The 27,295-nt window shown below is 32.7% G+C and overlaps 1 protein-coding gene across 1 annotated transcript in view; it reads right to left on the bottom strand.

The window, feature by feature from the left end:
• Positions 1–370: 370 nt before the first annotated feature.
• The window catches only part of LOC135959065 (uncharacterized), a 29,695-nt gene continuing 2,770 nt past the window's right edge, over positions 371–27,295 (bottom strand). The window contains exon 3 of the mRNA XM_065510067.1: positions 371–490. Within this exon, the coding sequence (XP_065366139.1) occupies positions 481–490 (10 nt within the window). The 3' untranslated portion in view covers positions 371–480. The remainder of the gene's footprint in view (positions 491–27,295) is intronic.

Raw genomic sequence — 27,295 nt, 5'->3', positions numbered from 1 at the left:
TTCTATTCTATTAAATGTAATTTCAAATCGCTTAACAAAAAAAAAAGAACGAAATATCGAAACACAAACGTTATTTTCGTTGGTGTTAAAAATCAATTTTTGTTAAAACGAAATGATTGAATTGGTTTTAAACGAAATCTCTGCAATTATGTGTAATTTTCAACTTGATTTATTTTGTAATAAATAAATAATTTTCTAAGCAAAGGGAGCTGTTGTTATGTTATAAATTGCTTTAAGGCTTTGTTAGAAATGAATTTCGATTTTGATTGTTTTTTAATAACTCGATTACTTAAATCTATTGCAAAAGAATACATAAAATCACTTACGTTTTTAATCCCATAATCACCATGTTGTAGGAATTTCTGTTGAGCTGTATTCCCGCGTAGAATTGCAGATCCCTGAAGTTATGTGGTCCATTTTGTGGTTCATTTTGGTGGTTTTGTAGATGTTTTCCTCCAACTCTAAAATATTGTTTTGTACTTACTCTTCACTGTAATGAAAATTGGAAATAAATGAAAATGTTAATATAATTGTATGCAGATACATAGTTAAAAAAAATTAGGACTAGACATATACTGGACTTGGCATAGACTTGACATAGACCTGACATAGACTTGACATAGACTTCACATAATCTTGAAATAAACTTGAAATAGACTTGACATAGACTTCACATAGACTTGATATATACTTCACATAGACTTGATATAGACTTTACATAGACTTGGCATAGACTTGACATAGGCCAGACATATTTAAAGCACCGGAATCAGGTCAGCGGGTGGCTGATATGTGAACGACCTACTGATATGTAGGCCTGAAGACGACATGGCGATTATGCCGCCATTTAGTAATGATTCCCATTCGCATTAGCGTCTGTCTCATATTGGATGGCTCCTTGGTTAGTGTCTGTACTCCATTTAAGGAGCGACTGTCAACAAAACTTTTGTCGCTACTGACACCATATCGGAATAATGAAGCGAAAATGCAAAGATCTGATGAAATGAATTTAGTTACGGTCCAGGGGGTAATGACCCCAGTGTCGGCTACAAGTCGTTGATATCCAATGACAGTAATGTTAATTCAGAAGCTTAGCTAAAGAAGCACAAGTTGCTACAACAATGATGAACTCAGCGGAATGATCACTTTTTTAAAGAATTTTCAAAGTACCCCCTCGGAAAAAATAGCGAAGCTACGAAAGTAGACGTAAAATCGGAGATTGGAACTACAATAATAGAATATAAAGATCCTAAAGCTTTGTCTAACTTTATCAAACTAGGCGATAGTGGAATTCTTGAAAGGAAAGGCATATGTCCACAACAAGAGAGCTAGCTATATACCCTTCACCTAATTATACTTCAAAATAAAAATTTAAAATATTTTTAGGTAAAAAAAAAATTGTTTTTTTTTAATTTTTAAATTTTAAAATATTTTTTTTTTAAATTTTTAAATTTTTTTATTGTTTTTTTTTTAATTTTTTTATTATTTAGCGCAAAAAAAAACTTTTGATGAAAAAAAATTCGGGTTAAACATTTTTTTTTCCGATTTTGACGCATGTAGGTCCAACTTACTATGGTCTTATATACGTCGTTGCAAATGTCTTTGAAATATATATCATTAGCAGGGAAACCAAAATATGCAAATGCATGTTGAGTGAGTCTAATGAGCACATGGATAAGATATTTACACGTTTCAGAAATATTTAAGAATTTTGGCATCGATTTGTTAGTGCATATTTTTGCATATTTTACCCTTAAATGCATATTTTTGCATATATTTGTTTTAAGAGCATATTTATGTCATATTTTGTGTTTTTAGAGCATATTTTACTGTTTAATAGCATATTTTGACTTTATTAAAAACAAATTTTGTCTTACTTATTTTTCGCTGTTCTGTTACAGGTTTTTACTTCCTTTGTTTAAAATTCAAAATTGAAAAATAGATGGCTTTTTTTAATATAAAATAAGCACTATTTTCATAATAGCGCCATCTAAATATCAAATTTTAGTTCTAATTCAAACTTAACCGTTCTAAGTGTTAAAGAAATATTGTCTTTTAAATTTCCTCCTGTAACATCAGTTGATGTCGAAAGAACATTTTCTATGTATAAAAATGTTTTCAGATCCAATAGACAGCGATTTTTATTTGAAAATTTAAGTCAATATTTTGTAATTTATTGCAATAGTAACCTTAATTGAAGATGTGACTTTATATTTATATAAAATATCATCAAAAAATACCTTTCGAGGCCTTTTCATAGCTTAAGTTCCTATTGTTATACCCTACACCACCATAGTGGGGAGGGTATTATGCATTTGTGCAGATGTTTGTAACGCCCAAAAATATTAGTCTAATACCCACGTTAAAGTATACCGAGCGACTTAGAATCACTTTCTGAGACGATTAAAAGATGTCCGTCTGGTTGGCTGTCCATGTAAACCTTGTGCGCAGAGTATAGGTCGCAATTTTAAGATATTTCGATCATGTTTGGTACAATTACTTTTTCGGCCCAAGGACCAAGCCCATTGAAACTGGCTAAAATGGGTCCATTATTTCACCTAGCTCTCATACAAATGTCCTCTCGAAATTGGACTTTATCGGTCATAAATGTTTAATTTATCTATGTTTCTACACAAATTTCGCTCCAAATAAGTTTTATATGTACAAAATTCATGTCACCAAATCGGTCCATAATTAGTCATAGCTCCCATATAGACCCGCTTCCGAAAATCACTTTAACATGCATAAATCTCTTAAAAATGTTGGTATATACACAAAATTCAACGTAGTTAACTTTAATATAGACATAAATCACACGACCTAATTTCATGGTGATCGGTCCATAATTGGTCATAGCTCCCATATAAGGCCCACTTCCGAAAATCACTCACGAATATAAATTATTGATATTTTAAAAGAAAACTATTTTTACTCATTTACTTGATGTATATTTTTATTAAATTTTTTGTTAGACTTGTTTTAGTTCATGTTAATTTTGTTTATTTTTTAAAGAAAAGTATATTTTTTGGTTAAAAATTATGTAAAAGTTTGTTTTTAAAAGCATATTTTTTAAATTTTAAGAGCATATTTTAAAGTTTTTACTGCATATTTAAAGCGCTTAAAACACTTTTTTTAGAGCATATTTTCGGTTTCCCTGATCATTAGATATCCTTATTGTCTATATTAATGACTTAGTAATCCTGACATACATAGGTCAAAAATCGAGGTTGTCTTGGTTTTTTCCTTATATCTCAGCGATTTGTGGACCGATTTTAAATAGCAACCGAGCCAGAAGAATTCCGGAGATATTGATGTATGAATCGTGTATGTAAGTTATTTGGGCGCTTTGGAAAGTTGATTTCAACAGACAGACAGGAATAATCGACTACGATATCTATATGGATCCAGAATATATTTACTTGATAGGGTCGGAAAATTATATTTTTATACCCTTCACTATGAGTGGCAAGGGTATATATGTATAAGTTTGGCATTCCGTTTGTAATTTCCACATTTTTCATTTGCGACCCCATAATGTATATGTATTCTGGATCGTTATAGATAGCGGAATCGATATAGCCATGTCCCTATGTTCGTCTGTGTGTTGAAATCAACTTTCCGAAGCCCCCAAATAACATACATACACGATTCATACATCAATATCTCCGAAATTCTTCCGGCTCGGTCGCTATTTAAAATCGGTCCACAAATGGCTGAGATATAAGGAATAAACTAGGACAACCTAGATTTGTTACCTATATCTGGATTACTAAGTCATTAATATAGACAATATGGATATCTAATGATAGATATTTCAAAGACCTTTGCAACGACGTATATGAGACCATAGTAAGTTGGACATACAATGTGTCAAAATCGGAAAAAAATATTTTTTAACCCGAATTTTTTTTCATCAATAAATTTTTTTTTGTCATAAATTCTTTTTCCAAAAAAATTAATTAAAGAAATTTAAAAAAAAATTTTGAAAAAGCTTTTTTAAAAAAAATATAAAAAACAATTTGGAAAAAATTTTTTTTTTTTAAATTTTAAAACATTAAAAAATTTTGATTTTGTTTAAATAAAAATATTTTTAAGTATAATTTGGTGAAGGGTATATAAGATTCGGCACAGCCGAATATAGCTCTCTTACTTGGGAAATTACAAACGGAATAACAAACATATATATACCCTTCTCACGAAGGTGAAGGGTATAAATAATCTAGAGGTCGTCCTGGAAACGTCGAGTTCCACGAAACTCTTAAACTAAGAACGAAGTAGCTAAAAATGTAGTACATGCGATGATCTTGACAATAATAGCTTGTTTCACAACATTGAATGTAAGATTTAGTTCATATTCTCGTTAAGAAGAATTCAAAATAATGCAATATGATAGCACCAATGGATATTGTCGCGCCTAGAGCAATCTCACCGCTTTCCGCCACAGTACACAACCACATGGAAAAGATCACCACTCAAAGTAACTGAATATTTTCCTCCTGTTTCCAGTATTATAATTGGACAGTCCACAATCTAGCTTGAGGGACAGAAACATGCCAGGGCTAGAATACCTAATAGCTTCTTCGAGTATTCAAGGTTTCCATCAATATGGAAAAGACAAAAGCTTGTCCTGCTGTCAATGAGTAAAAAACCGCCGGAATTCTAAAGCTTAATCTACCAGCTGCAGTCAAGATCATTAGATCGATCGCCACAGTATATAACCACATAGAACAGATCGTCACTCTATCTATTTGAATATTTTAACCATGTTTCCAGTGTTGCAATTGAACAGTCCACATCTAAGTTGAAGGGCAGTAGCTTCTTTGACTATTCAACATTTCCATCACTATGTAAAAGACAAAAGCTTGTCCTGCTGCCATTGAGTAACAAACTGCCAGAGGATCGGTGGTTTGGTAAATTCTATGGTATGTAATGTATAGGTACAATGGACTTCTAAAGCTTAATCTACGAGCTGCAGTCAAGACCTAGTACTAGTAATTGTAGCAGACTACGGAATTTCGTGTCCTCATTAAGTATTATTTTTTGAGGAAAAGAACCATCACTCAAACCAAGGCTAAGCTTGATAAATACTATGGGAACTCTGCACCATCAATTTCAATGGTGAAAAAGTGTTTTTTGCCATTGTAGATGCCGAACGTTCTGGATGCCCAGTTGAGGTCTCTACACCCGAAACAATGGAAAAAATAAAACGATATATTGCCGTGTCGCCAATCTGAGATTGAAAGAGATTTCGGAAGACATAGGCAGCTCACATGGCTCAGTTGTCACTTGTGCATGAGAAAGCTTTCCGCAAGATGGGTGCCGCGCTTGCTCACAATCGTCTGCATTTGTGCAATCATTTGACAACTTCGCAGGAGTGTTTGGCGTTTTTCATAGGCAATAAGGGAAAATTATTTGCGCTGTTTCGTAAAGTGAATCCACCACAAAACACCAGAGACCAAACAACAGTCAAAACAGTGGGTTTCTCGAGGTGAATCGGTCATCAAATGCCTATTTTGATGACATCGGAAATCTTATTTTTTGTAAGGGATAATAAAATTGGAGATATGTTGGACAAAGTATATAGAGCTCAATGTTTTTCAATCTATCTATATATAAAAGAGTAAGAAGATCTGCTGTATCTCTTTGTAGGATAATGCCAAAAACGAGAGATTCTAAATACCATAGAAGGATGATATTAGCAGGAGTAGTAAAACGCAAAAGGTCCTGTTACCGAAAGAGAGCATGTTCATACATATAGACGGTATTACAAAGGTTCAAGCTCGATCGAAAACTATAGAAATCTGCTACCACAAAAGGAAGATGGACTAGCACACTTATCCCTGACTTAAATAGTTAGCTAGCAGTTGATCTAGGACTTTGATCTTCCATCGGCAGTTAGGAACTGAAATAGAAGTGAACAATATATCCTAGCTGATGGTAACTTCACTTGCAATTTGGGTGTATTGAAACATCAGAAGCTTCAATTCATATTTAAGTTGACTTGACATTCAAAGTTTATATTCTATAGAGGCAATTAGTTGAATTATTAAACAAATAAAACGAACACAAATACATAATTTTGAATTCTCCCTACCATTCCTCCTCACTCACTCACTCCGTCTTCTTCAAGTTTTTAAACAAATATTTATTATTTAAATACGTCTAACTCTGCGTTAACGCATCTGGCTCAAGATGTTTGCAACCGCATTTCACAAGGATTTTGTATATTCAGGAAATTTATATTAAAATACAGCACAGATAGATTTCACTTATTAGTTAAACAAAAATAAAATTAAATGCGAATGCTAATTCAAATGCAAATAGAAATAGAAATACTCGTACAAACAATCAAAGACATCGTGAGTAAATGAATGAATGACTGAGTGACTGACTGGCTGGCTCAGTGACTAAACAAATATACGTTGCAGCATTAACAGCAGCAGTAGTACAATGTTGTTGTTGTTTTATGCAAAATAGTTAGCAAATGTAGATTATTTACTTAGTTTTGTTGTTGCAGTTTGTTAATGTTAATATTTGATACCCAGTTAAACCCATTAAATACCCCCCATTTACCCCTGATCCCTTTTTAAACAAAGATGACTGAATGAGCAAACAGCTAAACTTGCAACAAATGCAATTCAACTCTTTTATTTAGTTTATATTTATACAGCAGCCATTTGCATACAGCCGTCTCTAGTAGTGCGACAGACAGTAAACGAGTATCTTTAGCTGCAGCATTTCTTGTTAGAACATGACAAACATGGAAGCGGATATTAGAGACTCCTACCACCAAAAGCAGTGACTTTTACCAGGGGAACGCCAATTACTATTATGTGTTGTTAGCAGTACGAATGAGAGCAGTGTCAAGCAGTTTTCAATGCAATACGAATGACGTTTCTTTTCAATTGCTCAGTTTGTTGTTTTCCATTTGATAGTTTTATCTTACTTTTCTATTTCTATTGAATTAATAATTATATTTAAGTTATAATTTAAAGTGTTAGTAACAGTAATTAGTTTATATTATTAGATAAATGATAATATTTTAATAGAAACAAATGTCCCTTATATTTGAACTCTTGGATATAAATTCTTTACGAATATTTTCTGTTATATGTTTCAATTTAGTGAAATACTCATATGTTGCCTGCTGAATTCCTCAGCTGGGCTCATAAAAAACAAAACGAGGTAGCTACACATCCTTCAAAGTGTCCATATACATTTGCACCGTCCTGTCAGAACCCCAAATCATCCAATTCCAACTCATCATCATTTCGAGACAATAAAAACTCGTTAATAATGATTTTGATTTGCTCACCAGCCACAGTAGCCGTGTTGACTACGTGATATTCGAAAAAAAAAATAGTGAATTCTTAGTTCCCTAGAAATACAAATTAAGTTTGTTTAAGTTTAATGATAAATTTAGACCAAATAATCTTCCACTGCGTCGTTAATTTTCAGAAGAGCGAAAATTCAAAACGAGCCATTGGGCGACCCAGATGTAACCAAGATGTCCATTGTTAAACAAGCTGCATGTTCAGTGTCCCGTTGGAACCATCTGTCTTTCAGTCCCATCTCATCAATTTGAGACAAAGTGTACAAGATTAAAGTGTGTTAAAGTTAAAGGCCAAATCACACGGTGCTTCCAATACCGGATAGAAGTCAATGCTCCTATCACCGCCATTGTGTGACTTAATGTACACACAATTTACATTGACTGAACGAATCAATGAACAAGCACCTTGCTCGAGAGCTCGGACTATTTAATCCCCGCCGTTTTATAGCTCAGCTAGTCAACAAGATAGGAGTTGAGCTGCGCACGCTCTGGTTAAGACCAGCGAGCACACTACCAGCGACCTATAACTTTCAAGCATTTATTTTTAAGGTGCGCCCCTACAACACACCGTTGTAACGATAATTGGATATACGCTCCGGAATGACCCGATTTGCAATCGACCAAAGATTGTCAATTTAGCAACAGCTGTATTTATTCCCAGGAATGAACTTCTTGTAACAACAACAACATCCGAGAGCCTAGCATCCAAATCAACAAATTTCTCAAACTAAGCCAACCAACCTTTCTACATGGCTCTGTTGAGTTCAGCAACAGCACTTAGTGGGATTCGGTTGTCCCAAATTTAATGAAGTCCGTGCACCTCTGTAGCCCTGGTGTCGCTCCATATTTTCCCTTGAGGCATTCGAAATGTGGAGTTTCACCAAGATGTCCAAACATGCCCCAAGGGGTACAATTCAACAGTCACAGTAACCTTAATGCCTACGTCATCTTAGGAAGATTAAGTCCCAATGACTTTGAATAGATGCTTATGATAAGTTTCGACAGAAAATCGTCCATTGAGGCTCAGAAGTGCAAATATTCCTCATTTTGAAGAATATAGAGTTCTATTGCTTGTCTGTATCCAACAGGACATATCATGGGGCTTAATGGATCATCCGTGGCTTTAGATAAAGACTCTAGTCAGATGCGAATTTAAAAAAATAAATTCTTACCAGGAATGAAGTCCATGCACCTCTGAAGCCCCGGTGTAGCTCCATATTTTCCCTTGAGATATGGTGTGGAGTTTCACCAAGATGTCCTAACATTCCCCAAGGGGTACAATTCAATACTCAACCATCAGAGTAAAGTTAATGCCCACGTCATCCTAGGAAGATTAAATCCTAATGACACCTCCGCCATGAATGCGGCAATGACTTTGAATGGATGCTTATGATAAGTTCCAACAGAAAATCGTCCATTGAGGTACAGAAGTGCAAATATTCCACATTTTGAGGAATATAGAGTTCTATTGCTTGTCTGTATTCGTTTACCAATATCAAAATAAAACTGCCTTCATTTGCAATACTTATAAAGGGTTCTTCCAACAGGAGAAGCTACATCTGTCAGATTGCCATTCATTTATTGAGTTTGTATTGTATTCACCATGGACGGATATAGTGTTCAACAACACGATAAAATAGTTTTATCAAAATGGGTGTTCTGTTCGGGCAACGTTCCCCACTCTTCCACTATTTTACGTGATTTCTGGATGACAAACAAAATTGTGGAATTTGGGTCAATACTAATCCACATGAGATTCAAGAGCGTCCAATGCATCCTGAATAAGTCACTGTTTGGTGTGGATTTTTGGCAGGTGGTGTCGTCGGTCCATATTTCTTTGAGAACGGTGCTACAGATCGATGATTAACAACTTGTTTTTGCCTGAATTGGATGATATTGACATGTAGTTTCAAAAGTACAGCGCTACGTGACACACAGCTCCTACAACCTTGAACATTCTGCACGAGCGATTTGAGGGCATGGTCATCTCATGTGAAGGTGATAGGAACTAGGATCGTGGGATCACCGAGATCGTGCAATTTTACAAGAGAAAGTCTACTCATGGTCGCAGGTCTATGCGAACCATTCATATTTAGGGTTAATTTTTCTGTCACTTATGTGACCTTTGTAATGTAAAACAAATTTAAATTGCTTACTTTTCACATCCCTGGTAATCTAGCAAAGACACTCCTATAACTTTAGTGTCCCTTAGTAATCTAGAATGTAGTCAGTTTAAATTTTTTTTACATTTCGCCATTATATGTAATTCCTGTTGTTCCTATAAGAAGCATAGGGCCTTAACGATAGCGTTTCATTCCCGTTTATCTGTTGCTATGATATTTAGCTCGTTAAACGATATGTTGGCTTTTGCTGTTTCCATATCCAACTTTCGACGCCATTTATGGCTTGGGCGGCCCTAAGGCTACTTTGTTTGCGTTTCTGGTGATTTCGGATTGAGGTCTACACAAAGCATGCCCGATCCATCACGATTTTCGCATTCAGCTGGTGTCTGACCGGTTTGTTCCCAAGTTGTTCGTTGCTGATTTGGCAAAAAAAACTGTTAGAATTCGGTGGAAGCAACGATTGATGAAAGCTTCAATTGCATTGAGATCTCAGCGAGCTACATTCCATGCTGTCGGTTTATGATCTATGTAAGTATTCCCGATCCATCACCATTTTCGCCTTCTGCTTTCGCATTTGAGCTATTCGTTGCTCATACTTACTATTAGAAATCGGCAACGGTTTGAGATCATAGTGAGCTGAATTTCATGATTCACAAGGTAAGTGATTTCACACGAGTGTTGAAGATGTTCAGCTTGGATCGTCTGGAGATTTGTTGGAAATTTCACACTTGATTTAGTTGGCTTATGCCTTTTTAAAACCTCCATTCGTTGTTATTATACTGCCCAATTAATGGAAAGACTGGACGTGTTGTAGCGTGAAATTTAGATATGTTTATCCTGTAAAGCTGCTTCGACCACGTAAAGCTGCTTCGACTTCTATGTCCCTCATTGTCGTTGGCGTAGTACAGGTATCTTGATGTTATCAATGATATCGATGATTATCAAAGGTGGTTGGTGGGCATCTTTGGCAAACTCCTGTACTGATACTTATAGGATTGCGAATTGTATATTCGTATAAGATGTGACAAGTAGCTGGGCCTCTATGAGAGATATGAGTTTCTATGGTATTCCCTTGCAACAAAGAAAATTCCAAATAGCTTAATTAAGTAAAGTGACAGGGTCAACACCAGATTTGTTGGGACGGAAATAGGCTTGTTCCTTGCGGATGTCGTGTGTGAAGCCATCTGCCAGTAGTTTGTTTAGTATTCGCAATATCCTTATTCACCATACTAAGGAGAGTTATACAGATACAGTTCTTGCAGTCGGTGAGGCCTTCTATCTTTGGAATCTTAATTATCATACCCTCCTTCAGTTCGTCTAATCTAATAAATTTTTATTTTCATACCTAAAACATGTGTGGCCAGAGAATGTATTAGCAACAAAGATCGAACTATTGGACTGAAGCTAGTATCCGTGTTGAGTAGATGGACTATTAGGGGTCGATTAGTTCACTCCTAGAACTAATCGACGTGTTAAGTAACACTTCAAGTAATCCTTGAGTATGATAGAAAGGTAACTGACTCTTTATACTAATGACTATGGTCTAGCTACCACACTGTCTCTTGGTAGTCTATCTATGGTCATCTATTATTCAAATTAATTTCAAAATGTATAGCAACGATACCAAATGTTACATTTCTAGTTACAATTAACAAATTAAGACCCCCCAACAAAATGTTGGAGAATTTCAAATCCATTTGGCAAAATCCCAAAGTCAAGGTTGACCAAAAAATTGTACACAAAAGAGAATTTTAAATTCAATGATAAATAACCATCAAACAACAAAGTTTAACAAAAAAAAATACTGTAGTAATGTTTTTTTTTGTTCTTCTTTTTTGAAACAAACGGAAATCAAATATTTTAACCTTTCAAGGCTGCATGCAAAAATATTTAAGTATTTTTCTTTTCTTTATTTCTCTCTTTTAATTGAGTTGAATTAAAATACATTTTTGTTGTATGCTACTCCACTTTGAAGAAATATAAACAAAGTAAGGAATCCCTTTTTGTTTAAGGATTTATTTGCAATTGAGTAATACAAAAAATCAAGAAGTATGTAACTATTGTGAATCTGAATTTATTTTCTGAAAGAGCAGCATTTTTGTGTAAGATATTTCTGGGTAAACAATTTAATTAGTTTGCTGCCTTAAGAAATCAATTAAATGTTTAATTAGTTCTACATATAAACATGTAATTTTTAAGAGCAGAAAATTAAATTTTACATCCTTGAATAGATCCAAAAACAAACATTTTACCAAATATATATAAAATCTTCTATCCATTCATGAACTATAAATATTCTGAATTCAATTATCCCAAAACTATAATTCAGAACACCAAACTCTTCTTACACGTGTGTGACCTTAATTGTTGACAGACATCATGGCTTCCGTAATTAAGAAAAGGAGTGAACAAAAGTCCCAGAAATGTGTACACGAAAAACTCCAAGAAACAACACCAAGATTCTAAAGGAAAAAATTATTTAAAAAAAAATACCTAAAAATATTTACCAACCCGCATTGTGGAGAATGGATGAAACCTAAAAATGCTGGACAAAATAAACAAACGCAAACAAAAGTTCCAAAAAAGAAAAAAAACACAATTAAACGAAATATTCTGTCACAGGATTCATTAATTTTAATTAAGAACCACGAAAGTGTTGTCGACAAACTGTTCACACCAAATACCCCAAGTAAGTATCACCCTGCAGCACACCTTAGATGCCACTAATAAAGAACTATTTTACTACAGATTTTACTAGCGAATGGTAATGCGAAGGTTGTCATTTAACCCCAACCTAGATAGTAAGTAATTATAAAAATGTTTGATTTTTAGTGGCAAACTCTTTTCTCAAACCGAAACTACATAGTTCGATGAACTGCTGGGAAGTAATAGGCCACCAGAGAAACCTGCAAAGTTAAATGTGTTAGTCATTTTTTGCAGAACACAAAGAATGTGGAAAATAGAAGAACAAAAATATGCAGTAAAACAAATAAAGTGGAATTAAAAATTTACCAACGTGAGAAAGAAACATTTTGTTTCATGGCGGTGACATTCTTTAGTTGCTTAATTAATGGGTTTTCGCGATGCTTAAAACAAATGGAAATTGTTAAAAGGAGATAAAATTTAAGAACAAATTTTAACCAAAACCAATCTTTGGGAGACCAAGTGTTAAAGAAATAATAATTAGTAATGGAAACTAATGCAAACAACAACAGTGGTTCGGATACAAATAAAGTCATTTTGATCTGGCATAGAACGTGGAAGACACTTCCTTTACTGAATTAGAACAGAACTAGAACCTGAACTAGAACTGAACTAGAACTGAACTAGAACTGAACTAGAACTGAACTAGAACTGAACTAGAACTGAACTAGAACTGAACTAGAACTGAACTAGAACTGAACTAGAACTGAACTAGAACTGAACTAGAACTGAACTAGAACTGAACTAGAACTGAACTAGAACTGAACTAGAACTGAACTAGAACTGAACTAGAACTGAACTAGAACTGAACTAGAACTGAACTAGAACTGAACTAGAACTGAACTAGAACTGAACTAGAACTGAACTAGAACTGAACTAGAACTGAACTAGAACTGAACTAGAACTGAACTAGAACTGAACTAGAACTGAACTAGAACTGAACTAGAACTGAACTAGAACTGAACTAGAACTGAACTAGAACTGAACTAGAACTGAACTAGAACTGAACTAGAACTGAACTAGAACTGAACTAGAACTGAACTAGAACTGAACTAGAACTGAACTAGAACTGAACTAGAACTGAACTAGAACTGAACTAGAACTGAACTAGAACTGAACTAGAACTGAACTAGAACTGAACTAGAACTGAACTAGAACTGAACTAGAACTGAACTAGAACTGAACTAGAACTGAACTAGAACTGAACTAGAACTGAACTAGAACTGAACTAGAACTGAACTAGAACTGAACTAGAACTGAACTAGAACTGAACTAGAACTGAACTAGAACTGAACTAGAACTGAACTAGAACTGAACTAGAACTGAACTAGAACTGAACTAGAACTGAACTAGAACTGAACTAGAACTGAACTAGAACTGAACTAGAACTGAACTAGAACTGAACTAGAACTGAACTAGAACTGAACTAGAACTGAACTAGAACTGAACTAGAACTGAACTAGAACTGAACTAGAACCTGAACTAGAACCTGAACTAGAACCTGAACTAGAACCTGAACTAGAACCTGAACTAGAACCTGAACTAGAACCTGAGCTAGAACCTGAACTAGAACCTGAACTAGAACCTGAACTAGAACGTCTTTTAATTATAAATTGTTTATCTTGAAAATCTTTTCAATTCACTTACAACTCCGAAACATCTAGTTCCACATCATCATCCAATTCGTCTTCGTCCACCTCCTCATCATCTTCGTAATAGTATCGATTTTCACGATTATAATCACGAGCGGTGCTGGGACGACGACTGGTACTTGGTTGAACACGTACGCCGACACCTTGCAATTCGTCGTCCTCATCGTCACTTTCAAATTCGATTTCTTCGGCCTCGCGTTGATAACGACTTCCTTCAGGCATTTTGGTGGTGGATTTAAAGTATTTTCTAAGGTTTCACTGATATCAAGGTCACGAAGGCACAAAGAATGTGTGCTAAGTAATTAAATTTGGATTATTTTTTAATTTAAAGACTGGAGTGTCTTAAAACTTTATATTTTCTTAAATTTTGTTTAATTAATGCTTTGAAATTTTTTTTTAGCATTTGAAATTAAATCTTCGGTTTATGTTTTTTTATTATTTATTGATTCAAAATCGATTTTATCTTTGATTTGTAATTTAAATAGCACTGATTTTCATAAACACTTTCAAATCGTTTTATAATACAAATAACCGGATTTAAACAAGACTTTCATTGAAAATTCAAACTCCCAGCTAGTTTTCTAAAACCAGTTTTTATCAAATTTGTTAATTGAAAATTTATTTTGATATAAATGTGTTTTAATAGAATAAAAATTTAATACGAAACGTTTGTAGACACGCAAGAATGTTGACTGCCTTTCTAACAGGTAAAATGCTCCCATTATGGCTTGTAGCCGGGTAACAAACCACTTGCATTTCTATGGCTTTTTCACACAGTGGTGAATTTTGAACTACCTAATTTAATTAGAAAAGAATGTGACAGTTTGTTTTGTGGGTCATGTTTTGCTAGCAAACCATCAGGGAGAAGTGTCAAAACAAGTGTTAAAGAGGAAAAAAATAAGAAGGTTAAAAAAAAACAATATAATCAGGAAATTAGAAAGAATCATTATAAAGACAATAAAAGGTGAAACTGTAGTCAAGAAAATCAAGGAAATATTTGTAACAATAAAGAGAATTATTTACCAAGAACAAGGAGAAATAACAAGGGCTTTATTTGTAATTAAGAGAGGCCATCAAATGGGCTATAAACATTTTATTGTAAGCAAAAATAAATACCTAATTGATAAACAAAAAAACAAATTACATAAGATTATGTTTCAACATCCACATGCTCCAATAAAATTTAATTCTTGCTAAAATGATTTGTCATCTAGTGATTTAAAATAGCAATTAAAAGTTCTATCAATTATTGTTTCCATTCATCAGTAAAGAGTAAAAAAAAAACAAGGAAGACAGACGAAAAACTGAAATAAATTAATCCATTTAACTGTCAGTTCATGATGATGTTCATGTTGATTGAAGCTCTAGTTTTTTATGGTATTTTCTTTATTATTGATTGATTGATTTTTTTTTCGCTCGTTTCTGTAAATTATTGCCTATGAATGCGTAATAGATTGTCATACTTAAATGCTTGTTGTAATAGTATTTTAAAAATCACCTTCACTAACTTAAAACACAACAAGTGAGAGTGTTATATCCGGCAGTGGTGAATTGTATGTACCCTAAGCTAAGTAAATAAAAATATACTGGGAGACTGAGGACAACCTGTAATGAAAATCGACAATAAGCAAAAACGATTGAAGCTTATCTGGGACTAAATAAAGATCTACGATGTAACCCTCCTAATCTATATGTATATAAAGATGAAATGGTCCATGTATGTAATGGCATCGCGTGAGAACGGCTGGAGCGATTTGGCAGATTTTTTTATTCGATTCGAAATTTTCAGGAGATGGCTTGTAAAGAAAAAAAATTAAAAATTTCCGGGTAAAACTCGGAATTTTTTTTTTGAATCCAGTCAACTGTAACAAAAAAGCTCCCTAAAGTATGCAGTACAAATTTAGATATTTTATTTGCAAATAATTAAGAACAGGCAGGTGTATATGGGATGGAGAAACTTGAAGAACTGACATTAGTAAATGCTACCGGGCGAAGCCGGGGCTGTCAACTAGTAATAAATAATGATCTAAGATTAAAGCTTAACTGGGACTTTATAAAGATTAACGACTAAAGTTTACCTTTGCATTTGTAAATGTAATGACTGAAGCGCCCCAGGTTCGATCCCTGGTAGAGGACAACAAATTTTCACCATGGTTTTTCGAATTTTTAAAATTAAGTGGCTCCAAAAAATCCTTCCCAATGGCTCGCATCAAGAACAGAATAAGACATATCACCATGATACAATGTTACGCCCCGACAGAAGACGCTGATGATACTAAGAAGGATGAATTCTTTGCTCAATTAGATTCGAAGAGGAGATATTATAATACTCATGGGTGATTTCAACGCGAAGATAGGAAGTGACACCACCAACATCAGCACTACCATTGATAAGCACGGCTATGGAGTTAGAAACAATAATGGAGAGCGGTTAATTGAACTATGCCAGATATTTCAACTCGTCATAGGTGGCTCCATCTTCCCGCATAAGGAGATACACAAATATACGTGGACATCACCTAATGGAAACACACGCAATCAGAGATTGATCATATATGCGTGAGCAGAAAATAGAGAAGCTCCTTAATGGAAGTCAGACACAGAAGAACTGCTGACATCGGCAGTGATCATGAGCTCATCACAGGCGAAATCAAGATAGAACTGAAATGGCAACAACTCCAGAATAACGATACTAAGAACACATTAGCGGCGATAATTCGTGAACAGCTACCATGGGAAATCATGGGAAGATATCAGCAACATATAACCGAGTAACAGAAGAAACATTGGGTATAGAGCAACCACAAAGAAAGGCTTGGATATCAGACGACACTTGGAACCTGGTTTCTCAAAGAAGGGAACTCAAACTGCAGTTAAACAACAACAACAACACTTTGAGACAGCAGTAACAACTACTGGCAAAACAAGTAAATAAAGCTGCAAGAAGAGACAAAAGAAAGTTCCTAGAACGGCTTGCAATGTCGGCAGAAGAAGCGGCTAGTCAGAACAATGTCTCACCAATCGAAAGTGTAACAGCAACCAACCAGTCGCTGATCGCAGTGGTGCGCTATTAACAAACAATGATGCGCAGACACAAAGATGGAGAGAACATTTCGAAGAAATTAGTAACGTCACCTCGGATGCAACTACTAATGACAACGAAATTGAAAACAACAGTCCTGCAGAAAATATCCTAAGAATATCAAGTGAGTTAAATGAGGCCATCGGGAAGTTAAGAAATGCTGCAGGCGAAGATGAAAAAACAATTGAAATTCTTCGGGTTGATATCGAAACTACAGCTGAACTTCTACGAACACACATCACATCAGTCTGGGAGGAGGAAAGGCTACCTCCAACTTGGAAGTATGGCATCATCGTTAAGTTACCGAAAAGTGGCGACTTTGAAGATTACCAGAACTAGAGAGGAATTACTCTGCTTAACACCATATACAAAATACAAGCAGTCATAATACAGGGAAGGCTTCGGCCAAACAGGAGCTGCATAGACCAGGTCAACACTCTACGCATTATAATAAAACAATCTCTAGAATGGCGTACCGCCCTGTATCTACTGTTCGTAGATTTCAAGAAAGCCTTCGATACCATCAGACGGACTGCCAGAAAATAACTCGAATCATCTGAACTATGTACGAAGATGCAGAACTATCAGTTCTTCACAACGGGAATATAAGTCAACCATTTCACACAAACGCTGGAGTAAATCAACGATGTCCCCTATCACCTCTGCTATTCACTATAGTGCTGAGAAGAGGAATATCATGAAGCCTCTCACGTCAACTCGAGGATTTGGATTAGGCGGATGATATTTGTCTACTCTCGCATAAGATCTCCAATATACAAGCATAAATAGAAGATTTGGAAAGATTAGCACGCAATATTGGACTTAAAAACCAAAGCTATGAGAATTAACAACGTTAACACCGATAACATCATGCTACAAGGCCAACCAGTTGAATACGTAGAAAGCTTCTGCTATATAAAGCGAGAGCGGCATTAGGAAGACTACTACCAGTATGGAGAAACTTACAAATATCCAGAAGAACCAAGCTTAGAATATTCAATGCATGTGTAAGTCTACTCAGTTGTACGGAAGTGAAACTTGGTTAGTAACAAGTGCCTCAGAATCATATACAGAATATTCTTGCATAACAACATCAGCAACACGGATCTCTGGAACCTTGCCAACAAGGAACCCATACTAATACAAATAAAACGTAGGAAATGGAGGTGGATTGCTAAATCCTAACAGTATAGCAAGAATGGCGCCAGAGTGTAACCCTCAAGGTTCAAGAAGCTATAATCGACCAAAGAGTACATGGAGACGCACTATACTAAAAGATCTAGGACAGTGCAATCATGGAAAACATGCGAAGACGCGAAAATAACTGCAACAAATCGTGTAAGATGGAGATGTATTGTCGAAGCCACATGCTCCCAAGAGGGGTAATGGAGAAAAAAAACAAGTAAGAGAGCTATATTCGACTTTAAAATAAATTTTTTAAATATTTTTAGGTAAACAAAATTTAATTTTTTTTAATTGTTTTTCAAAATTGTTTTTTAATTTTTTTTAATTGTTTTTCAAAATTGTTTTTTAATTTTTTTTAAAAAAAGTTTTTTTCAAATTTTTTTAAAAATTGATTTCAACAGACAGACATACGGACATGGCTTAATCGACTTCGCTATCTATAAGGATCCAGAATATATATACTTTATAGGGTCGAAAATGAAAAATGTAGAAATTACAAACGGAATGACAAACTTATATATCTCTCACGAAGGTGAAGGGTATAAAAATGACTAAAGTTTAACTGGAAACACATAAAGATCTTAAATTGAAGCTTAACTGGTTGTAAATAAAACTGGTAGTATAAAAAAATTTAAGATCAAATCTAAGCTGTAAGTTTATAAGTTTCAAAAGAATATAACAAGCTAAATGACAAACATATCACCATTATGAAGGGTATACCAACATCGGAGACATATCACCCACACTTATCCACATACAGAGATAAAGGTATTGAAAACCTAAATCATTTTTTTTTTTGTCATTCTTTCCGTTTTAAGGCTTCTACAACAATGACATGCATTTTCTGTCTACATATGAATTGAATTTATGTCTGTAGCAGGCCACAGAATTACACAGTTTTCTAATAATATTGGAAATTCATTGGGTACTTATTAAATGTACCAGTATACAGTTAAGGTACCAAATTGTTTAAAAGCTCAATAAATTGATGAAAACAATAATGTTTTGTTGCCAAGGCCTCCGCAAATCTCTAAACTCTTGCAAAAGTACAATTTTTTAAACTCTACAATATAAGAATACCTTTTAGATATGAAGTCTTCATTCATGTAAAATTCTCTTTCCCCGATACGATCTTTACAACTTTGGAAATAGTAGTCTCAGTGAGCCAGATCTGATGAATTACTATAGCGGTAAAGTAATTTCAAACGACTAAGAGGTCTTAACAGAATGAAAGTGACGATTTCATAGATTATTGTATAAAAAACATGTTATAGAATTTTGTATTCAAATAGTCTGAGGAAAAAATAATGGACTTCCTAATATGACTTCAATATTTTCTGTACTATTTATCCTATCTATCCTAAAGATAATTTAATTTTAGTACCAAGAAAAATATAAAATTGTGGCAACTTTTTCATCTCTAATAACTGTGAATTTATTTGTGGTTAATTGTTTGCCAGCTAGGATTTATTTTCCCCCAAACAATTGTTGTCATATTCGTATTCATTTCTATATTTTTAATTCCACTCTCGCTCTTGGCACGTGAATCGTCTAGCTAATGTAGGTAATATTTATATTATTTTTCAAGGATTTAAATTGAAAAGATAAATATTGTTTTTAAATAGTCGAACAAACATAATAAAGAAAGAACAGCACAGCACAGAAATAAAATAATCTTATTATGAGCCATTAGTGCCAATGACCATTAAAATGACTAATGCCAAAATACACAACAAATAGGTAGATATATTTTCATTTAATAATTTTCAAGTTGTTTCTTGGGAATTATAAAATCCAGAGATATGGATGTAAAGTATTAACAATCATCATACTTTCCACTCAAGAGTAGTTAATTTAAATACTCTTTATCAAAACTGGAGGTTAATAAACATCTTAAAACACATCTACAGCTAAAATGCAATTAAATAAACATCTACTATTGAATTTTAGCTGAGATTTATAAAATATCAATGACTGAAGCTAAACTATATTAAAATCTATGATTGAAGCTGAAGCTGGAAATTCAAAAAGATGTTTGAAAGTTTCAAAGTAACTAGAGATCTAAGACTGAAGCTTAACTGGGAGTTAACAAATATCTCTGATTGAACCTATACCGAGTGTAGTCCAAGAGTTAAGACTGGAGTTTAACTGGGAGATAATTAAGATCTAAGAATGAAGCTACAAACAATAACTAAATATTTAATTAATTAAAATCTTCGATTGAAGCTTAACTGAGAGTAAATAAAGATCTAGGATTATAGATACTGGAACTTTAAAAAGATCTACGATTGAAAATACTGAGACTTTATTCAGATCTACGATTGAAGATACTGGAATTTAATAAATAGTTATTTAATTTAATTTTATTTGACCTTTTAATTTACTTTAATATAATAATTATTTAAGCGTGAGGTCTTTTTTATAAAAATATTTAATTTTTATTTCAATATTTCGCTACATCAATGTGTAGCATCTTCAGGAAAAAATGTTGTTTTTGTTATTTCAAAATATTAAAGGAATTTAATAAAGTTATATGATGAGATACTGGGATAAATATCTACGGCTAAAGCGAACTTGGGACTACATAAAGATCTACGATTTAATCTTACTGGTACGAAATTAAGGTCTTGGATTGAAGCTTAACTATGACTATATAATGATCTACAATAGAATTTTAACTGAGATTAAATAACGATTGAAGCTTAACTGGGACTAATTAAAGATTTTCGATTTAAGCTTAACTGATACTAAAGAAAGATCTACAATTAAAGCTTTACTGGGACTAAATAAAGATCTACGATTAAAGCTTAACTGGGACTAGATAAAGATCTACGATTGAAGCTTAACTGGGACTAAATAAAGATCTACGATTAAAGGTTAACTGGGACTAAATAAAGATATACAGTTAAAGCATAACTGGGAATAAATAAATATCTATGATTGAAGCTTAACTGGGACAAAATAAAGATCTACTATTAAAGCTTAACTGGGACTAGATACAAATCTACGATTAAAGCTTAACTTGGACTAAATAAAGATTTACGATTAAAGCTTAACTGGAAATAAATAAAGATATACGAGTGAAGCATAACTGGGACTTAATAAAGATATACGAGTGAAGCTTAACTGGGACTAAATAAAGATCTACGATTAGAGCTTAACTGGGACTAAATAAAGATCGACGATTAAAGCTTAAGTGGGACTAAATAAATATTTACGATTAAAGCTTAACTAGGATTAAATAAAGATCTACAATTAAAGCATAACTGGGAGTAAACAAATATCTACGATTGAAGCTTAACTGGGACTAAATAAAGATCTATAATTAAAGCTTAACTGGGACTAAATAAAGATCTATAATTGAAGCTTAACTGGGACTAAATAAATATCTACGATTAAAGCTTAACTGGGATTAAATAAAGATCTATAATTGAAGCTTAACTGGGACTAAATAAATATCTACGATTGAAGCTTAACTGGGACTAAATAAAGATCTATAATTGAAGCTTAACTGGGACTAAATAAATATCTACGATTAAAGCTTAACTGGGATTAAATAAAGATCTACGATTAAAGCTTAACTGGGACTAGATACAAATCTACGATTAAAGCTTAACTGGGACTAAATAAAGATCTACGATTAAAGCTTAACTGGGATTAAATAAAGATCTACGATTAAAGCTTAACTGGGACTAGATACAAATCTACGATTAAAGCTTAACTGGAATTAAATATAGATCTACGATTAAAGCTTACTTGTGACTTAATTAATATCTACGATTAAAGCTTAACTTGAACGTTATAAACCCCTCGATTGAAGTTTAAATGTGACTTTATAAAAATCTACGACTGAAGATACGCTGGTTTTTATGGCTCAAGTTAAACGACATAAATTGTCGAAGAAAATTACGCCTAAGGAGATCATATAGAACTTTTACACATTGTTGACATTTTTAACCCATTGATATGTGTAAACATATTAATTTTTTTGTTGAGATATCTTGTCTAGACAGAGTGAGAGTGTTAAAGAAAGAAACAACAACAACATTTCAAGTAGACAAAACAACACTAAACAGCGACCTAGCACCACTTAGTAAATCTAAATCTACAAAGAACAAACAACAAGTTAGTAACTTATAAATTTAATTAATATTAATTAGTTAGTATATTTTCTACAACTACTTTATGCTCGTATTTATTAATTGAAGCTTTAGGCGGCAACAACTATAACAGCAACAATTTTAAGTTAAGTTAACTTTAAACAAAAAAGAAACACGCTTAAACTTGACATTGAACTTCAATTTAAAAACACAAAAAAAAATTGATTTAAAAACTAATTTACAATTCAAAGCACAAGGTCAGACAACCGATAAAACAACAACAATAATAACACAACACTAATAATAACAAACATATTAAAACAAAACAGAAATTAATGAAACAACAACATTATAAAAAATGTACATATGTATGATTTCTTTGTGCTTTTCTCCCAACAACTGGTTTGTTTTGGTTGAGGGGGAACAAGCAATGTAGACTAAATTCAATAGAGAGAGTCCTGTGTAACGGTAATTCTTCAATATGTAAATATGGAGTATATAAACATAATTATAGCGATGACGTTAATAATATGAGTCAATGAATGATATCATAGCCACTGATTAATGCACTGACAGTAATGTAATAAATTTTAACTATTTCACTTAATTTTCATGGCTTAAATTTTACTCCTTTATACAAAAAGTGAAAAAATCATGATTTCAAAATCTTTTTTTTTAATTTGCATAGTTTCTGATTTTATTATCTTATAACTTTCAAATTAGCCCTGGCTAAAAAAAACTAGCTATTTCCAATATCATGTACTTTGAAAGTACAGTAAAACTTGCTTAGTGATTTATGCATATACATATTTTAGTTGTCAATTAGCACATCTTACAAAATAAATGTTAAGTTTACGTTTATTAAAATGACCTTGTTATAAAGCAGAAAAATTCAACAGTTTTAATATGTATTAACTGAGTAATAGGTATTTATTGGAATTTTGATTTACATAAGTAAAAAAAAGCAGCAACAATAAGTAAAAAAAAAGCAGCAACAATAGCAAAACCTGTTTTAGGCTGTTAATATCAATTGACGCATTTTAAATTAGGCTTTTATTTTTGCATAACAAATTTAAAAAATATTAAAAGAGGGAGTAGAAAAAGATAAAGCTAATTTCGAAGAAAATAACGATTCAAGATTAAAGCTAAAGTAATAAATAAAGATCTACGATAAAAGCTTAACTGGGACTAAATAAAGATCTACGATTAAAGCTAAACTGGGACTAAATAAAGATCTACGATTAAAGCTTAACTTGCACTAAATATAGATCTATGATTAAAGCTTAACTGGTACTAGATACAAATCTATGATTAAAGCTTAATTGTGACTAAATAAAGATCTACGATTAAAGCTTAACTGGGACTAAATAAAGATCTACGATTAAAGCTTAACTTGCACTAAATATAGATCTATGGTTAAAGCTTAACTGGTACTAGATACAAATCTATGATTGAAGCTTAACTGGGATTAAATAAAGATCTACGATTAAAGCTTAACTGGGACTAAATAAAGATCTATGATTAAAGCATAACTGTGACTAAATAAAGCTTAACTGGGACTAAATAAAGATCTACGATTAAAGCGTAACTTGCACTAAATATAGATCTACGATTAAAGCTTAACTGGTACTAGATACAAATCTATGATTGAAGCTTAACTGGGATTAAATAAAGATCTACGATTAAAGCTTAACTGGGACTAAAACAAGACATCCATTTAAGCTGAATTGGGACTAAATATAAATCTACGATTGAAGCTTGAACTTTATTAACGTCAATGATTGAAGCTTAACTAAGATTTTATAAAGATCTAATATTGAAGCTTAACTGGGACTACAAACTTTGATATACTCTGGCAATTCTTTGGTGTTAATTTAAAATTGTTTATAGTAGAGATGCCATAAACAATTTTAAAGCTTATCTCATGATACATATATAAATATTTGTACCGTTCGAATCAGTCGATACCACTTCATAATGTTGCACTTGCTCTCAACTACCTCTCACACCCTACTTTATTACAAAGAGTAGTAAATTCAAATCATTTATTAAAGTATAATTGATAAGCAAAACATGATTTTATTTATTAATGGCTGCATTTTATTGCAAACAATCAGCAACAAAGAATAACAACACAAATGAATGGAAAACCAAAATTGTATCCTATTCTTAAACAGCACCACAAAATAAATTCTATTGTGTATTTAAAACAATCAAAAAAAGCTAAAATGTAAAATATGCAAACAAAGACCGCCAAATGAAACGTGATTTGAAATATAAGTAAAATTAGAGTCGTCGACCGTAAACCAAAAGATTTTAAACAAATAAATTTAGTATCAAAAAGTCTTACGACGTCATTATCAATTCAGTTTTATTCCTTATTTTTAGTAAATTTCATAGGTTTGGTTGTCTAAACACAACCAAATTACTCAGCAGCATTTTCTTATCAGTGACTTGTGTTTATTTACGAACGTATAAAACGTCACATTAATGGTATTTTCAAATTTAATTGGAACTATTCCAATATACATTTTATTTTCAAAAGTTCTCACGCTTATATTTGATGTATGAGTTCCACCAACTAACTGTCATATAAGTACGATTATTACGAATTTTTTTTATACAATTTATATCCATTATATTTTAGTATGCACCTTTAAATACACTACGGTCAATGCACTTGCATATGTAGCACCTGTAGCTATCTACTTCTCTGCTATTTTTACACCATTTCCATGATTGTAGCTTAAATGGGACTAAATAAAGATCTACGTTTACTGCTTAACTGGGACTAAATAAAGATCTACGTTTACTGCTTAACTGGGACTAAATAAAGATCTACGATTACTGCTTAACTGAGACTAAATAAAGATCTACGATTAAAGCTTAGCTGGGACTACATAAAGATCTGAGATTGAGGCCTAACTAGGACTAACTAAAGATCTACGATTAAAGCTTAACTGGAACTTAAAAAAGATCTACGATTGAAGCTTAACTGGGACTAAATAAAGATCTACGAATGAAGCTAAACTGGGAGTAAATAAAGATATACGAATGAAGCTTAACTGGGTGTAAATAAAGATCTACGATTGAAGCTAAATTTTGAATAAATAAAAATCTACAAATAAAGCTTAACTGTAACTAAATAAAGATCTATAATTGAAGATTAACTGGGACTAAATAAAGATCTAAGATTGAGGACTAACTAAAGATCTACGATTAAAGCTTAACTGGGACTTAAAAAACATCTACAATTGTAACTTAACTAGGACTAACTAAAAATCTACGATTAAAGCTTAACTGGGACTTAAACAAGATATACGATTGAAGCTTAACAGGGACTTAAAAAAGATCTACGAATGAACCTTAACTGGGTCTAAATAAAGATCTACGATTAAAGCTTAACTCGAACTAAAAAAAAAACTATGATTGAAGATTAACTGGAACTAAATAAAGATCTACGAATGAAGCTTAACTGGGAGTAAATAAAGATCTACGATTGAAGCTTAACTGGGACTTAAAAAAGATCCACGATTGAAGCTTAACTGGGACTAAATAAAGATCTACGGATGAAGCTAAACTGGGAGTAAATAAAGAAATACGAATGAAGCTTAACTGGGAGTAAATAAAGATCTACGATTGAAGCAAAACTTTGAATAAATAAAAATCTACAATTAAAGCTTAACTGTGACTAACTAAAGATCCATGATTGAAGCTTAACTGGGACTTAAAAAATATCTACGATTGACTAACTAAAGATCTACGGTTAAAGCTTAACTGTGACTAAATAAAGATCTATGATTGAAGCTTAACTGGGACTTAAAAAAGATCTACGATTGAAGCTTAACTGGGACTAAATAAAGATCTACGGATGAAGCTAAACTGGGAGTAAATAAAGAAATACGAATGAAGCTTAACTGGGAGTAAATAAATATCTACGATTGAAGCTAAACTTTGAATAAATGAAGATCTACAATTAAAGATTAACTGTGACTAAATAAAGATCTATGATTGAAGCTTAACTAGGACAAAAATAAAGATCTACGATTGAAGCTTAACTGGGACTGAATAAAGATCTGCGATTGAAGCTTAAATATCTACGACTGAAGCTTAACTGGGACTAAATTAAGAACTCCATTGAAGCTTAACTGGGGCTAACTAAAGATCTCCATTGAAGTTTAAGTGGGGCTTAATGAAGATTTACAAATGAAGCTTAACTGGGACTAAATCAAGATCTATGATTAAAGCTTAACTAGAACTAAATAAAGATCTACGATTAAAGCTTAACTAGGACTAACTAAAGATCTATGATTGGACCTTAACTGGGACTAAATAAAGATCTAGGGTTAAAGCTTAACTGACTTAAAGAAGATCTACAATTGAAGCTTAACTAAATAAAGATCAAACAGGGACATACGAGTGAATATTTAAAGACCTCCAATTTAATTCTTATCATCGGTGGTTAACTAAATAACTACAAAATTTTAAATTCTCTTAAAATATTACAAATGTTTAAATACTTATAGTATTTTCCTACTAACATTTGCAAATGGTGTTTAGTGATTTATAAATAATTTATCATACTCGCGTTTGAAAATTATTTAAAAGATTAACAGGTGACAAATATGACGATAAAAAAAACGTAATTATCATGACAATTAACTAATATATAAATATTTAATGGTGAGAAAAATGCTATAAGTATTTAGTTTAAAAAAATGTCAATGTGGTTTTAGTTATTTATAAATTACTAAGTAATTAGTAATTGTTTAATTAATGATTACCCAAGCAAAAATGTTAATAATTATTTGAGCATTATTAGGCAAATTGTTGACAATTAATTATTAACTATTAAAAAGGGATTTTTTTATAAAAATTGTTGTAAGCGTAAAGGTCAATAGAAGAGTAGATATAACATAAATGATTCTTTATTAGAATTCCCATAATATATACATCCATTATAAAGACCAAATTAAAGAAAATTAAGTCTTTCTATTTAAAAAGAATTTGTATACTCTTCACCACGATTGGTAAGTTTATCATTAAATTTGCATTACTAATTTCCCACTCTATATAAAAACCCATATATTCAGGATCTTTATAGAAGAAGGAACCAG

Source organism: Calliphora vicina, chromosome 4 (genome assembly GCF_958450345.1).
Source record: "Calliphora vicina chromosome 4, idCalVici1.1, whole genome shotgun sequence".
NCBI classification, from domain to species: Eukaryota; Metazoa; Arthropoda; class Insecta; order Diptera; family Calliphoridae; genus Calliphora; species Calliphora vicina.
The sequence above is the reverse complement of the archived record's forward strand: the minus strand, read 5'-3'. Positions and strand labels throughout refer to the sequence as shown.